At 54.3% G+C, this 19,947-nt stretch overlaps 1 protein-coding gene across 1 annotated transcript in view; it reads right to left on the minus strand.

The window, feature by feature from the left end:
* ZC3H18 (zinc finger CCCH-type containing 18) overlaps window positions 1–19,947 on the minus strand; it is a 97,717-nt gene that overhangs the window by 70,074 nt on the left and 7,696 nt on the right. Inside the window, exons 2-6 of the mRNA XM_075326219.1 lie at window positions 18,822–19,632; window positions 11,749–11,833; window positions 5,467–5,609; window positions 5,128–5,220; window positions 940–1,097 (exon numbers count right to left, since the gene is read on the minus strand). Coding sequence (XP_075182334.1) covers window positions 940–1,097; window positions 5,128–5,220; window positions 5,467–5,609; window positions 11,749–11,833; window positions 18,822–19,619 — 1,277 coding nt within the window. The 5' untranslated portion in view covers window positions 19,620–19,632. The remainder of the gene's footprint in view (window positions 1–939; window positions 1,098–5,127; window positions 5,221–5,466; window positions 5,610–11,748; window positions 11,834–18,821; window positions 19,633–19,947) is intronic.

The raw sequence follows: 19,947 nt of genomic DNA on the forward strand, positions 1-19,947 counted from the left end.
AAGACGTAGGGAACCAGTCTACACGTTGCAAGCACTTAGGCTCTTAATCAGGATATATTTAGTCTTTAGATTGCATGGCAGCGAATGTATATGCCAGCAGAAGAAAATGAAAAAGCTAGCGTATACACATGCTGCCATGCGGTGGGGGCGGCCGCGCTGGCTGTGTGTAGCAGGGTGGCGCGGCAGGTGTCCCATATGCTCTGTCGGCGGTGCAGGCTTTAAATAATGCCTTCCAGAGACGGCGCATGCGCAGATGGAGCGCTCAGCTCAAGATCTCATCTGCGCATGAGCCGCCTCTGGCCCATTGATCTCCCAGCAGCGGACTTAAGTAAAATGGCGCTTGGAGGTGGCGCGTGCGCAGATGAGATCTCAGCTTGTCATTGAGCCGAGAGCTCAATCTGCGCACGCACCACCTCCGGGTCACACACAGCCCCCCTCCTGCAGCGGCCAAGCACAACCCCCACTGCATCCAGCTTAGCCCCCATTCTCCACCTCTTGGAAGCTACAGTCGCATTATAAGATGCACCCCTCATTTTCCTCCCAACGTTTTGGGAGTAAAAGTGCGTGTTATAATCTGTACAATACAGTACATGCGCTGCCATGCGATCTAAAGACTAAATATGTCATTATTAAAGTGCCTAAGTGCTTGAAACGTGTAGACTGGTTCACTGTCTTTTTAAAGAAATGGGGTTATGTTTTATTAAATGTGCGGTTCTAATTCCTATATGCTGTGTCCTCTGTGTCCTCGGCGTCGCTGGACACAATCGCGCCTTCTCGGTGCCTCCATGCCGCAGGTTGGACGGGGCCCGTGCACTGGGTAGTGACACATTGTGTGAGCGGAAGCCTTTTCTTTTATAGATGATGTAAAGCCCAAGAAACACGGAAAAGGGGAAAAACAACAAAAAAAGGCGGTGGAGTGAGCCCCGCGCCCGCACGCACCCCGTCTCTCGGACTTCTCGTGTGATCCGATAGTTCCAGTCTCGTAAATAATCGTTCTCTTTATCAAACTCCCTCTCGTCTTCCCCGATGGTGACCGTCAGACGCTTCTCCTCGAAGTCCGGCTCCTGCTCCTTCCTCATCGTGGCTTTTTTTAACACCTAAAATACAGAAATGAAGAAAAAAAACATAAAAATGATTATAATAAATTCAGAGCCGTGATCCTTAGGGGAGCGCGACCGCAGGATCAGACCACACATGGAGACACACGGCCGGCAGATGAGGGGAGCGCTACCGCAGGATCAGACCACACATTGACACACACGGCCGGCAGATGAGGGGAGCGCGACCGCAGGATCAGACCACACATGGACACACACGGCCGGCAGATGAGGGGAGCGCGACCGCAGGATCAGACCACACATGGACACACACGGCCGGCAGATGAGGGGAGCGCGACCGCAGGATCAGACCACACATGGAGACACACGGCCGGCAGATGAGGAGAGCGCGACCGCAGGATCAGACCACACATGGACACACACGGCCGGCAGATGAGGGGAGCGCGACCGCAGGATCAGACCACACATGGAGACACACGGCCGGCAGATGAGGGGAGCGCGACCGCAGGATCAGGCCACACATGGACACACACGGCCGGCAGATGAAGGGAGCGCGACCGCAGGATCAGGCCACACATGGACACACACGGCCGGCAGATGAAGGGAGCGCGACCGCAGGATCAGACCACACATGGACACACACGGCCGGCAGATGAGGAGAGCGCGACCGCAGAATCAGACCACACATGGACACACACGGCCGGCAGATGAGGGGAGCGCGACCGCAGGATCAGACCACACATGGACACACACGGCCGGCAGATGAGGGGAGCGTGACCGCAGGATCAGGCCACACATGGACACACACGGCCGGCAGATGAGGGGAGCGCGACCGCAGGATCAGACCACACATGGACACACACGGCCGGCAGATGAGGGGAGCGCGACCGCAGGATCAGACCACACATGGACACACACGGCCGGCAGATGAGGAGAGCGCGACCGCAGGATCAGGCCACACATGGACACACACGGCCGGCAGATGAGGAGAGCGCGACCGCAGATCAGACCACACATGGACACACACGGCCGGCAGATGAGGGGAGCGCGACCGCAGGATCAGGCCACACATGGACACACACGGCCGGCAGATGAGGAGAGCGCGACCGCAGGATCAGACCACACATGGACACACGGCCGGCAGATGAAGGGAGCGCGACCGCAGGATCAGACCACACATGGAGACACACGGCCGGCAGATGAAGGGAGCGCGACCGCAGGATCAGACCACACATGGACACACACGGCCGGCAGATGAGGGGAGCGCGACCGCAGGATCAGACCACACATGGAGCACACACGGCCGGCAGATGAAGGGAGCGCGACCGCAGGATCAGGCCACACATGGACACACACGGCCGGCAGATGAAGGGAGCGCGACCGCAGGATCAGACCACACATGGACACACACGGCCGGCAGATGAGGAGAGCGCGACCGCAGGATCAGACCACACATGGACACACACGGCCGGCAGATGAGGGGAGCGCGACCGCAGGATCAGACCACACATGGACACACACGGCCGGCAGATGAGGGGAGCGCGACCGCAGGATCAGACCGCACATGGACACACACGGCCAGCAGATGAGGGGAGCGCGACCGCAGGATCAGACCACACATGGAGACACACGGCCGGCAGATGAGGGGAGCGCGACCGCAGGATCAGGCCACACATGGACACACACGGCCGGCAGATGAGGGGAGCGCGACCGCAGGATCAGACCACACATGGAGACACACGGCCGGCAGATGAAGGTGAGCGCGACCGCAGGATCAGACCACACATGGACACACACGGCCGGCAGATGAGGGCCTAGAGCGCGACCGCAGGATCAGACCACACATGGACACACACGGCCGGCAGATGAAGGGAGCGCGACCGCAGGATCAGACCACACATGGACACACACGGCCGGCAGATGAGGGGAGCGTGACCGCAGGATCAGACCACACATGGACACACACAGCCGGCAGATGAAGGGAGCGCGACCGCAGGATCAGACCGCACATGGACACACACGGCCGGCAGATGAAGGGAGCGTGACTGCAGGATCAGACCACACATGGACACACACGGCCGGCAGATGAGGGGAGCGCGACCGCAGGATCAGACCACACATGGAGACACACGGCCGGCAGATGAGGGAGAGCGCGACCGCAGGATCAGACCACACATGGACACACACGGCCGGCAGATGAGGGGAGCGCGACCGCAGGATCAGACCACACATGGAGACACACGCCCGGCAGATGAGGGGAGCGGCGACCGCAGGATCAGACCACACATGGACACACACGGCCGGCAGATGAAGGGAGCGCGACCGCAGGATCAGACCACACATGGACACACACGGCCGGCAGATGAGGGGAGCGCGACCGCAGGATCAGACCACACATGGACACACACTGCCGGCAGATGAGGGGGAGCGCGACCGCAGGATCAGGGCACACATGGACACACACGGCCGGCAGATGAGGGGAGCGCGACCGCAGGATCAGACCACACATGGACACACACTGCCGGCAGATGAGGGGAGCGCGACCGCAGGATCAGGGCACACATGGACACACACGGCCGGCAGATGAGGGAGCGTGACCGCAGGATCAGACCACACATGGAGACACACGGCCGGCAGATGAGGGTGAGCGCGACCGCAGGATCAGACCAGACATGGAGACACACGGCCGGCAGATGAGGGGAGCGCGACCGCAGGATCAGACCAGACATGGAGACACACGGCCGGCAGATGAAGGGAGCCGCGACCGCAGGATCAGACCACACATGGAGACACACGGCCGGCAGATGAAGGGAGCGCGACCGCAGGATCAGGCCACACATGGACACACACGGCTGCAGAGGTGCAGCACAAAACCGCACAAGATGTTTTTCAATAAGGAGAAATCACAAACTGTAACAAAGACAACTTTGCAATTTACTTGCTTTTAAACAATGCTTCTGTTCTCAGAAAAGATTTTTCAATTTCATTATTGCAGCTCAAGGTCCAATTCCAGACCCCGTCTGCAGAGTGGCAGCAATGGCCGCCCTTTTGCAGCAGATCTTGTAGTTGTGGAAGGACTCCTTCCTTGACAAAGCAATGTCGCGAACGCGCGTCGGATTGCATGCAGGGTGCTTTTATATGGGTAAGTTCTTGCACTAATATGGCCACTATAATCCCTTAGGTGTACTTTACTCTTTTTTGATTATTGAAACTCCTGTATGGGCATATTGAATGGACATTAGTCATCTATACATGGATGCTGGTATGGTTTGATTATCTATCCGAACAGCACACCTATTTGTTCGCCATTTAGCCTTTTATCTTGGCCTAGCTCTATAATTAATATATATATATATATTCAGAACAAGAGACATAAAATTGAGGTCACAAGGAGTACACAAGTAAAAACCCTTCGGAGGGGGGGACATGAAAAGTAGCAATTATGTCTTTTGTCCTGTCTTTTCTGTCCTCTTTTTTCATAAACTACAATAAACATTTTTGATATTTTTATAAAAATTGATTGGGTTTAGTTTTCCTGGTTTTTGCTCTGGCCATATTTTCGTGTTTTGAATTAAAACCCTTTAAGTTGTTTTGCAAAAACTGCTTCATCTTTATACTTCAGACGCACAGGTGCAACAAAGGATGCACCGATCGCTTCTTTTTTATACTTCAGATGCACAGGTGCAACAAAGGATTCACCGATTGCTTCATTTTTTTACTTCAGACGCACAGGTGCAACAAAGGACGCACCATGCGCTTCTTTTTTATACTTCAGACGCACAGTGCGACAAAGGACGCACCGAGAGCTTCATTTTTATACTTCAGATGCACAAATGCAACAAAGGATGCTCCGATGACTTCATCTTTAAACTTCAGACGCACAGGTGCAACAAAGGATGCTTAGAGCGCTTCATTTTTATACTTCAGACGCACAGGTGCAACAAAAGACGCACCGTGTGCTTCATCTACAGAAATTAGTGACCTGTAGACGTACATACAAACCAGATAGAGGACATGGAAACGAAACCGTAATGTTGTATACATCAGCTCCAATATGCGGCTGCGTTACCTCTTTGGCGTGCCGGAGGCCTCTTTCCCAGGCGCTCTCTGTAGGGGGGTCCTGGACCGGGGGGAGAAGTAATTCCTCAGAAGCCGGAGCCCCCTGTACAAGAGAAATAGACTTTTAGGAAAAAATATCACAATTCTGCCCAAAAGTAGAGCCTCTATGGAGATTTGTGGGGGCTCCACAGAACCTGCCCTCAATGCTGATCTGCGGTAGGTGACCGGCTCTTCTTGTTCCAAAAAATGTTACAGATTTGGGCCCCCCCTCCCCAAAATAAAAAGAATCGCCCCTCGTAATAAACACAATGGACCGATACTGGCTCCACTTGGGTGAGCGGACTCTTACCCAGGGGTTCGGAGCCAGCGGCGTCGCTCCGGAGGAGGTGCCGTTGGGGGAGAAGGGGTCCGGTTTGGTTATGAGCGAGTAGTTCCCCTTATCATTCATTCCGGGGTGTAAGAAGCGGCAGCTCATCCCCCACGTGCAGTTCCCTACAAGAGACAAACACCGGTAATAAAGAGACCGCGCAGTAACATCCTGTAATCCGGCACCTGCGAGACACAAAAGGCACAAACTATCACATATTCTGGATTATCAGACAACAATCGAGGCAGTAATTCTCCAGAAACAGAGAACTCCTGCACGAAGACTCCGCTCCGTCTATTGTGCTTGTGACATCTCCTGGATTGGAAAGGAGTGCCGGATTACCAGACTTTCTGGATTACTGGATGCCAGATTGGTAAGGACACTGACCTTCCCCTGTATGAGAGGCATATCACATCTCAACCTCCTAGAAACAGTCTTATTATGCATCAATAAGGGAACCACTAGGGGGCGGCGCTTCACACATACATCACATTTTTTGGGTTAGAGCTGCAATACCAGATGTGTCCACAAGGAAGAGTGGCGCTGTTTCTTTTTTTCAAATCCTCACCCAAGAGCATAAAAAATGTTGCCAAAGGGTGAAAATGCCAAAAAGGAAATGGACCCCCCCATCCTCACCCCCTGCTGCTCCAGCGATGCTCCAGCCAATCACTGGCCTCTAAAGCGATGCAGGTGTAGGGCAGAAGACCACTGAGGCTAGTGATTGGCTGCAGCAGTCATGTGGTCAACGATGCAGGGAAATCCACAAAAACTGAGCTGCTGGGTTTGGAGCGGCCGGGTTTGGGGGCGGCCCGGCTCGGAGCGGCCGGGTTTGGGAGCGGCCGGGTTTGGGGGCGGCCCGGCTCGGAGCGGCCGGGTTTGGGGGCGGCCCGGCTCGGAGCGGCCGGGTTTGGGGGCGGCCCGGCTCGGAGCGGCCGGGTTTGGGGGCGGCCCGGCTCGGAGCGGCCGGGTTTGGGGGCGGCCCGGCTCGGAGCGGCCGGGTTTGGGGGCGGCCCGGCTCGGAGCGGCCGGGTTTGGGGGCGGCCCGGCTCGGAGCGGCCGGGTTTGGGGGCGGCCCGGCTCGGAGCGGCCGGGTTTGGGGGCGGCCCGGCTCGGAGCGGCCGGGTTTGGGGGCGGCCCGGCTCGGAGCGGCCGGGTTTGGGGGCGGCCCGGCTCGGAGCGGCCGGGTTTGGGGGGCGGCCCGGCTCGGAGCGGCCGGGTTGGGGGGCCGGCCCGGCTCGGAGCGGCCGGGTTGGGGGGCGGCCCGGCTCGGAGCGGCCGGGTTGGGGGGCGGCCCGGCTCGGAGCGGCCGGGTTGGGGGGCGGCCCGGCTCGGAGCGGCCGGGTTGGGGGGCGGCCCGGCTCGGAGCGGCCGGGTTGGGGGGCGGCCCGGCTCGGAGCGGCCGGGTTGGGGGGCGGCCCGGCTCGGAGCGGCCGGGTTGGGGGGCGGCCCGGCTCGGAGCGGCCGGGTTGGGGGGCGGCCCGGCTCGGAGCGGCCGGGTTTCGGGCGGCCCGGCTCGGAGCAGCCAGGTTTCGGGCGGCCCGGCTCGGAGCAGCCAGGTTTCGGGCAGCCCGGCTCGGAGCAGCCAGGTTTCGGGCGGCCCGGCTCGGAGCAGCCAGGTTTCGGGCGGCCCGGCTCGGAGCAGCCAGGTTTCGGGCGGCCCGGCTCGGAGCAGCCAGGTTTCGGGCGGCCCGGCTCGGAGCAGCCAGGTTTCGGGCGGCCCGGCTCGGAGCAGCCAGGTTTCGGGCGGCCCGGCTCGGAGCAGCTGGGTATGGGGTGGTCCGGCTCGGAGCAGCCAGGTTTCGGGCGGCCCGGCTCGGAGCAGTTGCGTTATTTTCCCACCTTTCTTTTTGTGATATTTTCACCCTACAACCAAATTACTCCCACTTTCCGGTTTGGGAATTTCTGTCCGTCCATCAAATAAAAGCCACACTAATATACACATTTGTCATCAAAGTTTTATTTTAAGAATTGGAGACAGTCAGTAAGTGTGTGATGACGCCTCCCGCAGCATGATGAGTGGTTTGGTGTAATGCACCTAAGTGACTCAACCTCTTAAGATAATTCGATTTCATCCGATAGGTGAAACAAGGTGCGAAAGTGAAGAAACCCTAAATTTCGGGATGAAGCGTCTCTGTGGACACCGGGCGTGACGTCGCTGCTGTTGTGGAGGGTGAGTCACGGGCCGGTGTCACAAGACCGGACGGGGTATTGCGCCATCCATCGCACAGGTATGTCTTCGCTTTTACATCACACCTTTCCCCAAAAAAATCAGAAATTGTAAAACATCTAAAAATATCGCACGTCCCGGAGGAGCCGCCCGCGTGACGCAATCAGACGCCGGGGTAAAGGGGACGGGAATGTGAGGAGCCAAGAAACACTGACAGCAGGGGCCACAAGACTGAGGAGGTAGAAGTGGCCCCGGGGGGGATCGGATCGGCCCCCGGGGGCCTCACCTGTCCTCATGGCCAAAATCCGGAACCAAAAGAGCGGAGTGGCGCCATGAGCGGCCCACCCATATACGCAGCGTGGTGGCGCGAGGTCACTCTGGGGCGCTGCTCCCGGACCGGCGCCTCCCGTACCCCACGATCTCATGGACACTTATTTATTTGCCACCTCATCGATTGTCGAATTATAAAAGGCGGCGATTTACCCGACGCGTTTTGCGACTTCTCAGCCTCTTTTAAAAACTGTCCCGGAACAATCGGCGTCATTTCTTACTAAACTTCTATCAGCCAATCGGATCCTGCCTTGGGCATTTTCTCAGCTTCTGATTGGCCGCAGCTGCCTCTTCCCTACCCCCGACGTCTGGTTTTTCCCACTGCTATGACATAATGAGGCCGGCCGCTGGCAGTCATCAGAGGGTGACGTCACCGCACGCCTCACATTCCAGCAAAAAATCAAACAAAAAAAAACCCAACATAATAAACATCATCCGGTGTCGACAGCGGAAAAACACTGCTCAGAGCTACGGAAAGTTACTGCAGCAGCGTCCAGCACAGAGGCCGCGCCCGAGAGCTGTAATACTCTGTGCTGCTGTGGGGGCAGGATCCCCCTACTTCATAGTCTGTAACTTCCCCCCCCCCCCCCAAAAAAAAATATCAGCATGCTCACCTCCTGAAATACTCTGTGCTGCTGTGGGGACAGGAGCCTCCTACTTCATAGTCTGTAACTTACCCAAAACACAACAGCATGCTCACCTCCTGAAATACTCTGTGCCACTCTGAGGGCAGGATTCCTCCTACTTCATAGTCTGTAACTTACTCAAAACACAACAGCATGCTTACCTCCTGAAATACTCTGTGGTGCTGCTGTGGGGACAGAAGCCTTCTACTTTATATCTGTAATTTACCGAAAAAACAACATCATGCTCACCTCCTGAAATACTCTGTGCCACTCTGGGGGCAGGAGCCTCCTACTCTGCAACTTACCCAAAACACAACATCATGCTCACCTCCTGAAATACTCTGTGCCGCTGTGGGGACAGAAGCCTCCTACTTCGTATCTATAACTTCCCCAAAAAGCAACAACAGCATGTTCACCTCCTGAAATACTCTGTGCTGCAGTGGGATCAGGATCCTCCTATTCTGCAGTCTGTAACTTACCCAAAAGACGACAGCAGCATGTTCACCTCCTGAAATACTCTGTGCTGCTGTGGGGACAGGAGCCTCCTACTTCATAGTCTGTAACTTACCCAAAACACAACAGCATGCTCACCTCCTGAAATACTCTGTGCCACTCTGAGGGCAGGAATTCCTCCTACTCTAACTTACTCAAAACACAACAGCATGCTTACCTCCTGAAATACTCTGTGGTGCTGCTGTGGGACAGAAGCCTTCTACTTTATATCTGTAATTTACCGAAAAAACAACATCATGCTCACCTCCTGAAATACTCTGTGCCACTCTGGGGGCAGGAGCCTCCTACTCTGCAACTTACCCAAACACAACATCATGCTCACCTCCTGAAAATACTCTGTGCCGCTGTGGGGACAGAAGCCTCCTACTTCGTATCTATAACTTCCCAAAAAGCAACAACAGCATGTTCACCTCCTGAAATACTCTGTGCTGCAGTGGGATCAGGATCCTCCTATTCTGCAGTCTGTAACTTACCCAAAAGACGACAGCAGCATGTTCACCTCCTGAAATACTCTGTGCTGCTGTGGGGCAGGCTCCTCCCACTTGTCACCAGAAAGCTGCCTCTGCCATTACCAACCATCTTCAGCACCCCAGATGATTGACAGACTCCTACACTTAAATACTCTGCACTGCTGGAGACGCTGCTTCATCCACTTTCTCTGGCCACTCAGTTCTCTCGTTCAAACTTCACAGGAGCCAACAAAATCACTGCATCCCATAAGGACAGAAGCTGCGTCTCCTGAAATACTCTGTGCTGCAAGAGTCCTAATTTTACAAGGCCCGATTTGTTACTTCCCAAGAGATTGGCATGTGGACGTGCTGAAATACTCTGTGCTGCTGAGGGTGCCCGGCTCTATTTACAGGTGCTAACACGGAAACTCCAGGAAGATCAGCATGCACAGCTCCTGAAATACTCTGTGCTGCAAAAAAAAGACCCTACTCCTTCTCACATGCAACTCTCTGATTGTAACCAGCCTCATAAAATACTCTGTGCTGCTGGGAGGCACCGCTACTGCACCTTTGTCATCCAACGCCGCCTCCCCAAAAGAAATCAGCATGCTCACCTTCTTAAATACTCTGTGCTGCTGAGAGTAACCTGCTCCTACCATTCTCATTCTGTGGCTTCACGAATATTCTGTATTCCCATCTCTAAAATACTCTGTGCTGCAGATAGGACCCCAGTCCAGGTAATGCTTGGGCTGTGACTTCCCCAAAGAGGCTCACATGTACTGTTTCTCCTGAAATACTCTGTGCTGCTGAAGGACCCTAGTCCAGGTAACTCTCAGGCTATGACTTCCCCCCAGAGCCTCACATGTATCTCCTGAAATACTCTGTGCTGCAGATAGGACCACAGTGCAGGTAACTCAGGTTGTGAAGGAGCCTCACATGTATCTCCTGTAATACTCTGTGCTGCAGATAGGACCACAGTCCAGGTAACTATCGAAGTGGGGGGAGGGGGGGGTTGGGGAGTCACAGCCAAGAGCCTCACATTTCTCTCCTGAAATACTCTGTGCTGCAGTCAGGTAACTCTCGGGATATGACTTTCTCCAAGATCCTCACATGTATTTCCTGAAATACTCTGTGCTGCAGATAGGACCCCAGTCCGGGTAATGCTCGGCTGTGACTCCCCAAGAGCCTCACATGTACTGTTTCTCCTGAATACTCTGTGCTGCTGGAAGGACTACAGTCCAGGTAACTCTCAGGCTAGACTTCCCCCCAGAACCTCACATGTATCTCCTGAAATACTCTGTGCTGCAGATAGGACCCCAGTTCAGGTAACTCTCGGGCTGTGACCTGAAATACTCTGTGCTGCAGATAGGACCCCAGTCCAGAGGACTCTCGGGCTGTGACCTGAAATACTCTGTGCTGCTTTTGCACCTTGCCCGGTCAATATGATAAAGAATGAGGTCACTCAAAATAAAATAAAAATTTCCAGAAGGTCAGAGCTGCGCCCCGCGGCGACGTCTTCTGCACCCGTCACTTTTACTTTCTCAGCGCTCAGACGGCTGATAATAATAATCTGATGAGGACAGGGGCAGAGGCTACCGGCCAGGAGTCAGCAGGCAGCGCGGCCAATCAGAGTCCTGGGAAAGATGGGTGACTGCAGCCCAGAGCTGTAACGGTGGCCATCAGAGAAGTCAATATCACACGTTATCAATGACGCCAAGAACCGGAGCTCTGCGCCTGTCATCAAACTGAAACATGGGCATGGCGGGAGGCGGTGCCTATCAGCAGCACTCAGCCAATCAACAAGTGTAAATACACATCTACTGATGCTGATTGGCTAAGAGCAGATGCAGTTGAATTCAGCTCATCAATGCCGGACAGCTGTCCTTTCCAGCTGGATGCCAGGCTCAGCATTCTCCATATAGGAGTCATATAATGTAATATTATGAACAGTGGACTCTCAGGGGCACAGTGGGGTGCAGCTTAGTACACAGTGGGGTGCAACTTGGCATACAGAGTGGGTGCAGCTCAGGACACATTTATCCTGTTCCCATAGCATGGCCGTCCTCGAAGCAGCAGTAAGGCGAGACACACGACAGATCCTATCTGCAGTTACACAATGCATGGGCCCGGAGGCAGCGAGTTCTCAGCAGTCATGTCACCCGGGCGGCCGGTTCCTTACCTTTCATGAAGAAGCGGCAGGTTAGTCGGGGTCGGGTTTTCCGGTCGTTTGGATCTTTCACTTCGCCTTCCTCGAGGTCGTCATCCTGCAATAAGAAAGTGTGTGAATCCTCAAGACACAGATGAGACGTCTCCTGAAATACTCTGCGCTGCTGACGACCCTTGAAGAGGTCACTGCCCACCCCCCAAAACGAAGACCCCCATCTCTTTAAAACACTCTGCGCTGCTGTGGACTTTTAATCTGCCGGGTTAACGATCAGATGTGGAATTTCACAGGAGGAAAAACACCATCAAGCGACATGTGACCGTGTGATGAAGCCTCGGGATGATTTACTGCTGTCTACAATCCCAAACTGGTCTGCGGGGTGAAGAGTAGATCACTTTCCACCACTAGATCCCGCTGCTGCAGCTCACTTCTTGGTGACAATACTGACACCTAGTGGCAAAAAAATGAACAGCACCATCCATTTTTTTCTGGACAGAAATAATATGGAGTTGAGTGACCCCTGCTGGAGAAATTATGCACTGCACTTACAGTAACAATCATTTTCATGCATTATTATTATTAATAATAATAATAATAATAATAATAATAATAATAATAATAATAAATAATAATGTGGAGAGCAGCACTTTATGCTGCATAATGACAATGTAACGGGCGGCATTACCTGTCTTCTACAGATGTTACGAGGCAGGTTACGGCTCCTCGGCCGGGATCAGACTGAGGATATGTGCACACGTTGCTTTTTTTCCGCGCGGAAAAAAACGCACCCTCTGGCAGAGGGGAGAATAGTAAACAATGCTTTTTGAGAAACAACGCATCAAAAACGCATGCGTTTTTCATGCGTTTTTTTTAGGTGCGTTTTTTAAGACTTGGGTACCTATACGTCAGAAAACCCCCACAAGTGACCCCATTTTGGAATCTGCACCCCTCAAGGATTTTATTCAGGAGTATATTAATCATTTTGAATCCACAGCTACTTCCCCCAAAATGTAGCTGTAGCAACAATATTCTCACTGTTGGGCTATGTGGCCATGATCCAGTGACACGGCGTCTAGTACCCAGTGTCAGCCTTCCTGCAGAGATGTGAGTGTTGTCCACGGGAGAACGCAGCTGCCCATGCCCACGATTTGGGCTCAGGCTGCTGTGGAGCTCTATGCTACCTGCAGAGAACACTCATCTACGCAGCATAAATTGACATGCTATGGCTCGGGAAGCAGCGCCACCGGTCAGTTTATGCTGCGGAGAAAAGAAGCACAGTGGGCATGGGATCTCCAAAAATCCTTCCACTGTGCTTCTACTGCACAACGCAGCGTCATGGACGCAGGGAAAACACTCTGCGCCCAAAACGCTGCAAACCCCGATTGTGGGCATCCAGCCTAAAAAGCGTCAATGGAGGTCAAATATATAAACAATGTCCCACCCCCCCCCTGCATATTCTAAGCTGGCACCTTTAGTACCTTTCATGTGGCACTAAAGGGTGCCTAGCCTAGTTTTTATCACAAAAACAAAAAAAAAAATGGCGTGGGATCCCCCCTATTTTTGATAGCCAGTCAGGGTAAAGCAGACAGCTGTAGCCTGCAAACCACAGCTGGCAGCTTCATCTTGTCTGGTGATCAATTTGGAGGGCTCCCCAGGTTTTTTTTTTTTTATTGATAAATAAAAATAATAAAAAAAAAACAACATGGGGTCCCCCCAAATTAGATCACCAGCCAAGGTGAAGCTGACAGCTGAGGTCTGGTATTCTCAGGGTGGGAAGAGCCATGGTTATTGGACTCTTCCCAGCCTAAAAATAGCAGGCTACAGCCGCCCCAGAAGTGGCACATCCATTAGATGCGCCAATCCTGGCGCTTCGCCCCAACTCATCCCGCGCCTTGGTGCGTTGGCTAACGGGGTAATAAATGGGGTTGATACCAGATGTGTAATGTCACCTGGCATCAAGCCCAGCAATTAGTGATGTCACGGCGTCTATCAGACACCCGACATAACTAATTGACAGTAAACAAAAGCAAAAAAAGACAACAAAAAATTTTTTATTAGAAAAAACACTCCCCAAATCATTCCCTTGTTCTCCAATTTAATAAAAAAAAATGGGTCCGCAGAAATCCATTTGGATGTCCCACGTCGGCTCTGGACCTTCTAGAATATGGGGGCACGTTCAGGGAACGTATCCCCCATTTTCTAGGAGGGCAGACCCTCCATTTGAGGAGAGTGGGTGCAAAAATCTGCACCCACTCTCTCCGGGTCACAGCTGCAGAGTGCCGAGCAGCCAGCACAGCTCTCTGAACACAGTGCTGGCTGTCAGCTGCTCGGCACATGTGACCGGCCAGCGTGCACTGTGAAGGAGGAGGCCGCGGGGGAGCAGCGCTGCGACCGGACAGGTATGTATGACACCGGGGGGAATTGGGGTGAACGGGCAGGGCCTGGGTGCATTTTTCTGTCGCATGTTTCAAGGCACATGCGACAGATAACATAGGAGCAGGGCAGCCGGTGCGCTACTGTGCGCGCGGCCATGTTGGATTTTCGGGAGGGGGGTCGGGGCGGGCACTTTGGCGACACCGGGGGCTTTGCCAGGAAGTGAGGTCAACAGGAAACCTCTTGACCTCACTTCCAGGTAAATGCCTGCGTTCTGGCGTGCCGACAAAGGCCGCGGACCGCAACAAAAAAGCAGGTCCATGCGTTGTGGCTGCGTTCTGACCCCACATCATTGATTTCAATGGGGGAGAGAACGCAGCCACACCGCACAAAAGAAGTGACATGCTGCTTTTCTTTCCGCACCGATTTTTGGCATCCAAATCGCTGCGGAAAGAAACGCAGCATGTGCACTGATTTTTCAGCTTTCCCATACACTTTGCTGGGAAAGCTGAACGCATGCAATTTGCCACTGAAACGCTGCGGTTCAAAACGCAGCGTTTCCGCAGTAAAAAACGCAACGTGTGCACACAGCCTGACTCTGCGTCTCCTGATCACAGCAGGACGGAGCAGACCAGAAAATACAGCGCAGAACGGCTATACCCAGCGTGGGGAGCGCAGCTCTGAATCATTATGCAGCTCCTGTACACTGCACCCAGTCTAATAAGTTTTCCTTAATGGACTTCTGTGTTTTTTGGGGCAATTAGCGGCAGCTTTGCCACCCCCCAGCCTTTTTATTTTGGGGGGGCTTGTGTTGCAGTGACGGCTTCTGGATGGAGGACGCCTGAAGAACGGCCGGGGTCACTTACAGTCTTCACGAACATAAGAGGTTAAAGGCAGATGAAACGACCGAGCACCAGAGAGACGTCTGCACCTTCTTTTGAATGTTTGTTGGGCGCAGACACAGTATGTCACAAAAGTCAGTACACCCCTCACACTTTTCTAAATATTTACTCTGACTTTTCATGGGACAATAACTGAAGCTCTGACCCTGTGATACAATGCGCAGCGACCGTGCGCGGCTCGTAGACCTTGCGCAGCGACCGTGCGCGGCTCGTAGACCCTGCGCAGCGACCGTGCGCGGCTCGTAGACCCTGCGCAGCTCGTAGACAATGCGCAGCGACCGCGCGCAGCTCGTAGACAATGCGCAGCGACCGCGCGCAGCTCGTAGACAATGCGCAGCGACCGCGCGCAGCTCGTAGACAATGCGCAGCGACCGCGCGCAGCTCGTAGACAATGCGCAGCGACCGCGCGCAGCTCGTAGACAATGCGCAGCGACCGCGCGCAGCTCGTAGACAATGCGCAGCGACCGCGCGCAGCTCGTAGACAATGCGCAGCGACCGCGCGCAGCTCGTAGACAATGCGCAGCGACCGCGCGCAGCTCGTAGACAATGCGCAGCGACCGCGCGCAGCTCGTAGACAATGCGCAGCGACCGCGCGCAGCTCGTAGACAATGCGCAGCGACCGCGCGCAGCTCGTAGACAATGCGCAGCGACCGCGCGCAGCTCGTAGACAATGCGCAGCGACAGCGCGCAGCTCGTAGACAATGCGCAGCGACAGCGCGCAGCTCGTAGACAATGCGCAGCGACAGCGCGCAGCTCGTAGACAATGCGCAGCGACAGCGCGCAGCTCGTAGACAATGCGCAGCGACAGCGCGCAGCTCGTAGACAATGCGCAGCGACAGCGCGCAGCTCGTAGACAATGCGCAGCGACAGCGCGCAGCTCGTAGACAATGCGCAGCGACAGGGCGCAGCTCGTAGACAATGCGCAGCGACAGGGCGCAGCTCGTAGACAATGCGCAGCGACAGCGCGCAGCTCGTAGACAATGCGCAGCGACAGCGCGCAGCTCGTAGACAATGCGCAGCGTCAGTGTGCAGTTCGTATAACAGTGCAAATAACTCAACACACAGCCATTAATGTCTAAACCGCTGGCAGTAAAAGTGAGAACACCCCTAAGTGAAAATGGCTAAATTGTGCCCTTGGTGTGAATATTTTGTGTGGCCCCCATTATTTTCCAGCACGGTCTTACTTCCCTTGGGCCTGGAGGTCACTCTAGCTTCACAGGAGCCGCTGGATCCTCTTCATCCTCCATGACAACATCATGGAGCTGGTGGATGTTACAGACCTTGCACGCCTCCACCTTCCGTCTGAGGATACCTCACAGATGCTCCATAGGGTTTAGGTCTGGGGACGCTCGGCCGGTCCAGCACCTTTACCCTCAGTTTCTGAGTGAGGCAGTTGGGGTATTGGAGGTGTTTGGAATTGTTATGTTGGAATATAAACGGAGGGGATCCTGCTCTGCTTCAGTATTTCACAGGACATGTTGGCATTCATGGTTCCCTCAATGATCTGTAGCCCCCACAGCCGGCAGCACTAATGCAGCCCCAAACCATGACCCTCCACCACCATGCCTGACTGTAGGCAGGACACACTTCTCTTTGTCCTCCTCACCTGTTGCCACTACACACACTGACACCATCTGAACCAAATAGGCTTATCTTGGTCTCATCAGACAATAAGACAGTTCAAGTAATCCTTTCCCTTAGTCACCTTGTCTTCAGCAAACTGTTTGTGGCTTTCTTGTGCATCATCTTTAGAAGAGGCTTCCTTCTTGGACAACAGCCATGCAGAGAAATGTGCTGCAGTGTATGGAGTATGGTCTGAGCACTGACAGGCGGACCCCCCACCCCTGTAACCTCTGCAGTGTGTGGTTTATGGTCTGAGCACTGACAGGCGGACCCCCCACCCCTGTAACCTCTGCAGTGTGTGGTGTATGGTCTGAGCACTGACAGGCAGACCCCCCACCCCTGTAACCTCTGCAGTGTGTGGTGTATGGTCCGAGCACTGACAGGCGGACCCCCCACCCCTGTAACCTCTGCAGTGTACAGTGTATGGTCCGAGCACTGACAGGTGGACCCCCCACCCCTGTAACCTCTGCAGTGTGTGGTGTATGGTCTGAGCACTGACAGGCGGACCCCCCACCCCTGTAACCTCTGCAGTGTGTGGTGTATAGTCTGAGCACTGACAGGCGGACCCCCCACCCCTGTAACCTCTGCAGTGTGTGGTGTATAGTCTGAGCACTGACAGGCGGACCCTCCACCCCTGTAACCTCTGCAGTGTGTGGTGTATGGTCTGAGCACGGACAGGCGGACCCCCCACCCCTGTAACCTCTGCAGTGTGTGGTGTATGGTCTGAGCACGGACAGGCGGACCCCCCACCCCTGTAACCTCTGCAGTGTGCGGTGTATGGTCTGAGCACTGACAGGCGGACCCCCCCATCTCCACCCCCCCAGCAATGTTGGTCATATTCATAAGTCTATTCTGAAAAGACGACCTCTGGATATGACACTGAGCTCGTGCACTCAGCCTCTTTGGTTGACCATGCCGAGGTCTGTTCTGGCAGGACCCTGTATGGTTATACCTCTGTATGGTCTTGGCCACCGTGCTGCAGCTCAGGTTCAGGGTGGTGGAAATCTTCTTATAGCTTCGGCCATCTTTATATACAGCAACAATTCTATTTTTCAGATCCTCAGAGAATTCTTTGCCATGAGGAGCCATGCTGAGCTTCCAGTGACCAGTATGAGAGGGTGTGTGAGGGATAACACCAAATGTTACACCCCTGCCCCCCATACACACCGGAGACCTTGTAACACTAGTGAGTCACATGACCTCGGGAGGGAGAATGGCTAATTGGGCACAATCTGGAAATTCTCATAGGGGTGTACTCACTTTTGCTGCCTGCAGTTTAGACATTAATAGCTTTGATGAGTTATTTACACTGTTATACAAGCTGCACACTGACACTGTACATTGTATACAAGCTACGCACTGACACTGCACATTGTATACAAGCTACGCACTGACACTGTACATTGTATACAAGCTGCGCACTGTACATTGTATATAAGCTGCGCACTGTACATTGTATATAAGCTGCGCACTGACACTGTACATTGTATATAAGCTGCGCACTGACACTGTACATTGTATATAAGCTGCGCACTGACTGTACATTGTATATAAGCTGCGCACTGACACTGTACATTGTATATAAGCTGCGCACTGACTGTACATTGTATATAAGCTGCGCACTGACACTGTACATTGTATATAAGCTGCGCACTGACACTGTACATTGTATATAAGCTGCGCACTGACACTGTACATTGTATCTTAGGGTCAGATCTGCATCCCGTTAAAACATATAATAAAATATTTACAAAAATGTGAGGGGGTGTACTCACTTCTGTAACACACTGTGCCCTTTAAGAGGTTTTATACCAGAATTTATCCCCTTTTCATCAGCTGAGAGACATCATATTGATTGTTGGAGGTCCAACTGATGGGACCCCCAGAGAACGGGGGGCTATGCAGAGCAGCCCGGAGGTCAGTCATTGTTTTATGGGGGTGTCTGTGTTGAATGCAAAACCACAGGTTTTACCCAAAGGGTCTTAAAAAATTAAAGTGACGGCACCCAAACAGTCGCTCTTAAAAGGGGCAGCAACCATATAAGGTGGGACAACCTGAGACCGTGCTCTCCAGTGTAACTATGGCAGCGGATGTCAACAACCAGGGACTTCAGGAAACGCAACCAATGACTTCCCCTATTTTTGGCAGCGACTCTGCGGGTACATTGGTAGTAACATAATATACACTCACATCAATCTCCCCCTCGTCGATCTCGCCGTCGTCCTCCTCCTTCTTCTTGTCCTTCGGCTCCTCGTCCTTCTGGCTCTCGCTCTTCTCGTTGAGCGGAGATCCTTCCTTCTCCTTCTCGTCTTCGTCGTCGGCCACCAGCTTCTCTTGGTCGTCCTCCTGGTTGGGTCCGGCCGGTTCTTCTGGGACCTCCTCGTCGTAGTCCAGTTCGTGCTCGTCCAGTTCTCGCGTCACAGAAGAAGCCTCGTCGTGAAGGTCGTTGCCTCCTTCCTGGTCGTCGTCGTCCTCGTTCGGAGAACGCTGAGCGTCTCGGTTGTGTTCACTCTCGGAGCCCAGAGACTTTATCTCACTCAGGTGGTCCTCGTCGTCGGAGCGGTGAGGGGACCTCGCAGGACCACTCTCCTCGGGTTCTTCTGGGTCATCTTGGTTCCCTTCTGCAATGTCTATATTACATTTCTCCACTGGAGGGGAATCGGGGGAGTCTTGGAGGGGCTCGGAGTTGGACCCAGACATGGCTTTATCCTCTGGGAAAGACTTTGGGGAATGCTTACTGTTTGACAAGGGGGAAGAGTATTCTCCGGAGCCCGATAAAGGTTCAGACAAGTCATTGTGAGGGCTTGAGTCTTCCACCGGATCCTTGTGGCCGTCCTCGTCCTCCTCCTCCTCCTCCTCCTCCTCCTCTCTGTCCAGCTCATGGTCTGAAGACTGATCCCCGTCATCGTCTTCCTCTTCATCTGTCAGCTCAGGTAAGATTTCTTCAGGAGACAGCGGGTCCCGGTCAGGACTATCTGGAGAGGCCATTTATCCAACGTACCTGAAAAACAGCAACACAAAGCTATAAAATACTGTCATTCACCAGGCCGGGGCACTTAGGCGCCGACGGCCGGGGCACTTAGGCGCCGACGGCCGGGGCACTTAGGCGCCGACGGCCGGGGCACTTAGGCGCCGACGGCCGGGGCACTTAGGCGCCGACGGCCGGGGCACTTAGGCGCCGACGGCCGGGGCACTTAGGCGCCGACGGCCGGGGCACTTAGGCGCCGACGGCCGGGGCACTTAGGCGCCGACGGCCGGGGCACTTAGGCGCCGACGGCCGGGGCACTTAGGCGCCGACGGCCGGGGCACTTAGGCG

Source organism: Anomaloglossus baeobatrachus, chromosome 10, assembly GCF_048569485.1.
Source record: "Anomaloglossus baeobatrachus isolate aAnoBae1 chromosome 10, aAnoBae1.hap1, whole genome shotgun sequence".
NCBI classification, from domain to species: Eukaryota; Metazoa; Chordata; class Amphibia; order Anura; family Aromobatidae; genus Anomaloglossus; species Anomaloglossus baeobatrachus.